We start from the raw sequence: 6,309 nt of genomic DNA, 5'->3' as shown, positions 1-6,309 counted from the left end.
GGAACTATCTTTTAAGTATCTTGGAATCCCATTGTCAGCAAAGAAACTATCAGTACTTCAGTGGTACCCTATTATAGAGAAGATAATGGCTAGAATCAACTCCTAGACAGCAAGGAAGTTGTCTTATGCTGGCAAAACACAGTTAGTTCAGACTGTGTTATTTAGAGTTCAATCATATTGGACACATTTATTTATTATACCTACAAAGATTATCAAGCTAATTGAAAGATTATGTAAAAGTTATTTGTGGTTTGGGGAGGGCCATATAACTAAAAAGGCATTAGTGGCATGGGATAGAGTCTGCTGTCCTAAATTTGCAGGTGGTATGGGACTGATTAATATGCAAATGTGGAATAAAGCAGTAGTGACAAAGATATATTGGGATCTAGCAAGCAAAGCAGATAAGCTATTGATAAAATGGATTCATAACTATTAAATAAAAGGTCAAAATATATGGCAAACAACAAAACAAGATAGTTGGATGGTCAAGAAAGTAATGGAGGCCAAGAATGTGGCTGATCAAATGCAGTTGATTGGAAACAAAAAAGGGAGCTTGATCAGGCAGTGCTACTTCCACATGATAGGAGAACAACTAAGAATGCAATGGAAATGTCTTATATTTAAGAATGCAGCTCGGCCTAAAGCAGACTTTACTATGTTGCTCATGCTTCACAAAAGGTTGTTAACTACTGATAGATTAGCTAAATGGGGAGTGAAAGTACCTCAGCTATGTGTACTGTGTCAAAACACAAATAAGACTATAGAGCACTTGTTTGTCCAATGCCATTTTGGACAAAGCCTATGGAACAGACTGCTTGAATGAAGCCATAATAAGAGATTTAGCTCTACTAGCTGAGATCAATTTCTGAGATGGAGCATCCAACATGAGAAAGAGAAGTCATCAGTAGCTCAAATATTAAAAATTGTCATGGTAGAATGCATTTATGGAATATGGATTGAGAAAAATAACTAAATCTTTGTGAAGAAGAGTAGCAATAGAGAATACATTGCAAAAGAAATAGCTTACACTACTATTGTTAGATCTAAGTCCAACATCAGGAATATTTTGAATAGTTTTAAATTTTGAACAATAGGTATGGTAGAGCTCTAGTTTACTGAGAGATTTAGATGAGAACAAAGAATGCTGTGAAGGTTGTTTGCTTGTAATGACTTGCTCTTGGCAATTAAATAATAAAGTTAGTTACCAATAAAAGAAAAAAAGAAAAGCAAAAGTAACCATTAATACAAAATATGAGCAATTTACAGAAATTCTACTAATTTAAAAGCTAATTACTTAGATACACGTTATTTTACAATTTTATGAATTTTTATTAAATTTTGATGCGTCAATCAGAATACATAGGGTCAATGTGTAGTTTGTTCTAGAGACACTGCATGTTTTTGATACACATAAACAAATCTCACTTGCCTCTCTCCCAATCCCGTTCACCACTCTCCTATGTATCTAGTATCCCAGATATATGCGAATCACATTAGATACATACGAATACATGTATCTAGTGTGCATCTAGTATGATCTGTATGTATTTGGGATATATAGACAAATCTCGCTCGCCTACCTCCTATTCTTCTCGCTCTATTTTAGTATATCTGGTAGCAAAAACATGTATGTAGGTGTATCTGACTTAAAATCTATATAAAATTATTAATAAAAAGTATAAAATATAATTATTTCAAACTACGCCTATCCATCCATCAGATTGACATCTAGCCGAAATCGTTGCGTAGAAAATTGTGCTTACTATCTTCTCAGACTCTCCCGCGGCAATAATTTACACATAGGGAAAGTTGAGAATCGATACATACGATAAAAAAAATTCAATCGGAGGATTTTATATGACATCTGCTAACGCTAGCCATAGATTAAATTCCTTTTTTAAAAAATAATTATAAATTAATATAGTAAGGTGGAAACTAGCCAATCATTACTCTCAGAGAATTTGGCTATCCACATCTTAAAGAAAAGTCAATGAACATTTTAAAATTAGTTAAATAAATGAAACGGAGTGGCAGAAAATCCTCTCGAGTTGTCTTACCCTGTAATTTTTTATTTATTTATTTGTTTTGTTTCATTTGGATATTTTTTTTAAGAGAGAAGTATTAAAAATACTTTCGAACTTAGAGTGGATTATTGATTTCGTTCATAAACTATTAACAGGTTTAAAAATACTCCTCAACTTGACAAACTAAGCTTAAATACAGCCCTGCTATTTCATATACAAAAATGTGTCATTCATGCGCTACACGTGGATTTTTTTAACTGATGTGGCATATATATATATATATATATAATTTTAAAAAAGAGAAGTATTAAAAATACTCCTAAACTTGACGTGGATTATTTGTTTCGTCTCTGAACTATTGATAGGCTTAAAAACACGCTCCAACTCGACAAACTAAGCTTAAATACACCCCTCCCATTTCATAAACAAAAATGTGTCATTATTCACGCGCTACACATGAATTATTTTAATTGGTGTGGCATATATATGTAATTAAAAAAATAAATATAAAGAAATTTTGTTATTTCTTTAATTAAAAAGATAAATTAACATAAAGAAATAAAAGAAAGATTTTTGTTATTCTAAAGTTCAGCAACGAGTCTTTCAGTTTTCACCCCTCTTCTCCACCAAAGCTTTTCTCCAATGTCACAACATAACCCTTCGATTTTCATGGAAATCAAAGAGTTTTAACCTAGAAAACGTTGGTTAAAGTGATGATAAGTGTATATTTTGATATTACTTTATTTTGTTAGGGTTTTGTTCGAATTTTTTTTTACTGATGAAATATCAATTTGAAATTTTTTAGGGTTTTGTTTGCTTCCATATTTTGCTCATCTTGTTAAGCACCATCGTCAAGGTTAATATCTTCTTCGATTTGGGTTTGCAACAAGCTCGAGCATTCAACTGTAAGAAATTGAATGACAGAACATTAGTGACCAAGTTTAATACATAAAATAAATCTGACAAAAACAACTAATTTATACCTTATAGTTTTTACAATCCCAAAATTTTCTTCTGAGATTGTCATCCGACCATGACATTCTTAATGTTGTCGGAAGTCCATATTGACAAAAAACAGTCATGAACACAATAGGAGGAGAAATAATATTATTGCTATGAAATTAAGCAATTAAAAAAGAAAATGAAAAAAGAAATTGGATCTTGTTTGGAGGTTTGTGTTAATGGAGGAGAAGCTAAATAAGAAAAACAAGCATAGTAGCCGTTGATAATTAAAATTGAACAGAAAAATGTAAAAAAAGAAAAAGGCTGATGTGGCTTTTTTTTACCCTTTCACGCGCTTAAATAAATTGTAGGCACTTGCTATGCCATGTGGCATGAGAGGGGTGTATTTAAGCTTAGTTTGTCAAGTTAAGGGGTGTTTTTAAGTCTGTCAATAGTTTAGGGATGAAACCAATAATTTACGTTAAATTTGGGGATGTTTTTGATACTTCTCTTTTTTTTTGAATTACCTTTTGTTTGAAATATTGCTTGCCAATATTTTTAAATGATGTAGTCCCTTTAAAATTTCTAACATGAAATTTACTGGGAAATAAAGTGTTAATGTTAATATAACACGCCACTTTTTATTTAGGCTATAAGTTTTAGCAATATTTATAAAGAGTGTTAATCCAATTTCGCTATAGGCTTTAGAAACATTTATAAAGAGTGTTAATTGCCTTTAAAAAATATATTAGATGACAATTTAACTATTGCCGTAAATTAATTATCGTTAAAGATCATTTTTAATGTAATGATATTGTATATTTCTTTTTAAATGAACTACTTTGTTAATATTTTATTAATAAATAAATTAATAAATGAACAATGATTAAACTGGCCTCTACCCTAACATAATGCAAAAGTAGACAATCCTGTTTATAAATACAAATAGAAAATTAATCAAAATAATAACGGTGTCTTTAATTGATCTTCTGTTTGTCTTTCTACGGAATCAGATCTAATACTAATATCTTTTGGATTATGGTTGGATGATTAAAATTTTTTTACTTTTTATTAGAAATGTTGAGTTCGAAACTTTGTGAATGACTTTTTCTTTGTGGTTGAGAGTATCTCTTCTAAAAATAGGCCTATAATATAATATGTGAATTCAAATTTAATCAAACTCTAATATAAATACTAAAATTGGATTATAAAAAAAATGATCTCAAAAGACATTGGACATCACTAAAATATCCAAATTAGGTTGTTTTCTAATTCAATTAACTCTTTCTTCGAGTAATATATTTTCATTAAGATCACATACAATAAATTTTCTTGCGCACATGACACGATTTGGAGAGCACGTAAGTTGAGTTTACTTTAAATACTTCCTCCGTAATTCGTTCATATTTACTTGTTCTGATGACCCAACAATATTTTAGGTTTTGATAATGACAAAGGTGAACCAGGTTCATACACATTATAGGACGGAAAGATTAAAATAAAAAAGACTACAAGAAAAAGAAAATAAAAAGTCAACAAAAGCAACCAAGAAAATCGATATGATAAAGACTCTTATAATAAAGACTCCTAAAAGGAAAAGAATCAGGTGGACAAATAGTTTTTCAAATATGATTCAATTAGGTTTATGCGTACACACACTATAAAAGGGAAGCTACGGTCACTAATTGCAGTAGCTTCTTGGTCATCTGAAATCGAGAGTTTTTTTCTGTCAAGCAAGATACAAAGCAGCAGTTCAAGAGCAAAACATTGAAGAAAGAAGAACTAGAGTTAGGTTTTCTTTCGAAGGTTAATTCTTGTGTTTGAGTTCTACTTAAAAATGTTATTGAGTTATAATTTTCTAAGATAGATAGTGAGGCTTGTAACAAGAAGTGGGTTTGACTTCTTCGAGAGTTTGAGTTGCGATTATAGTTAATCGTTAGAGTTTAGGGATTTGAATTAATTCCTTGATTATTGAGTTGTAATCTAGAGCTGCTCTTTGAAAGATTAGTGAAGTTTGGAAAAAATCCTACGAGTGTAGGTTGTGGTTTTTCTTCCCTTGAGCAAGGAAGTTTTCCACAATAAATTTTGTGTCTTGTCTTTACTGGTCATTTTCATGTTACTAGTTCAAGAACCTGGTTCTTGAATTTATTAGGTGGTATTAGTTTCTTCAATTGGTATCAGAGTTGGTCTTTTCACTCAAAGATTCAAATTTTAAAAAGGGTCTATGGCTGCACCACCCACTGCACAAGAAGGGCAATCATAAACAAGGTCACCACTATTCAATGGAAAATACTATGGATGGTGAAAACACAGGATGATGGATCATCTGATAGGAGTTAGTCCAGACCTCTGGATTGTTATCCTTGACAAACCTACTATTCCTATGAAGACTGGAATAGATGGGACAACACAAGTACCAAAAGATAGGAAGGAGTGGAATACGAAAGACAAATTGGCAATTCAAAACAACGCAAGGGCTAAGAAGATTTTAGTTTATGGAATAGGTCCAGATGAATACAACAGAATATCTGTCTGTCAGGATGTAAAGGCAACATGGGACACCTTGCAAACTGCCCACGAAGGAACAAATCAAGTCAAAAAATCCAAGATCAATAATTTGAATCGACAGTATGAACTGTTCAGAATGATGGATGGAGAAACAGTTCAAGGCATGTATACTCGGTTTACTGCCATAATCAATGAAATCTACTCTTTGGGAGAAGTAATTTCAACTGGAAAAGCTATCAGGAAACTCCTAAGTATTCTCCCTGAATAATGGGAAAGCGAAGTAGAAGCGATCACTGAGGCACGCAATCTTGACACTATGATAATGGATGAACCCATTGGAAGTCTACTGATCTATGAAACTAAGAAGAATCAAGAAAAAGAAATCAGAAGAAAAAGAAAAGAGAAGAACCTCGTTCTTAAAGCCACGGAGAAAGATGATTTTGAAGAAGAAAATATAGAATTAATGACAAAAAGTTTCAAAGAATGGTGAGAAAAGGGCAAACAAGTCAGAAAAGACAATCTCAAAGAACCACCAACAAAGACATGAGAGAGAAACTATGTCACAAGTGTGAAAGTCCAGATCACTTCATCAAATTCTACCCATTATAGGCCATGGAGTACAAAAAGAATAATCCTGAAAGAACAAAATAAGTCAGGAGTGATCAATACATTCCTACAAATCGAAGAATGACTAATCAAGAAGCTGACATGACTATGAAAAAAGCTTTTACATTAATGGAAAATTCGTCTGGAGAAGAGTCTAATGGGACTGAAGCTGAAAATCAGTCATTACTGGCAATGGAAGGAGAAAGGGAGTACGACTTCCTAGCATTAA

The 6,309-nt window shown here is 32.0% G+C and overlaps 1 protein-coding gene across 1 annotated transcript; it reads left to right on the top strand.

The window, feature by feature from the left end:
- The first annotated feature begins 5,283 nt into the window (after nt 1-5,283).
- Nucleotides 5,284-5,742, top strand: LOC129894413 (uncharacterized). The gene has a single exon (XM_055970104.1). It carries the CDS (start codon nt 5,284-5,286, stop codon nt 5,740-5,742), a length of 459 nt encoding a protein of 152 aa, XP_055826079.1.
- Nucleotides 5,743-6,309: the final 567 nt, after the last annotated feature.

Source organism: Solanum dulcamara, chromosome 1, assembly GCF_947179165.1.
Source record: "Solanum dulcamara chromosome 1, daSolDulc1.2, whole genome shotgun sequence".
NCBI lineage: Eukaryota > Viridiplantae > Streptophyta > Magnoliopsida > Solanales > Solanaceae > Solanum > Solanum dulcamara.
This window is presented reverse-complemented; position numbering and strand designations above follow the sequence as displayed.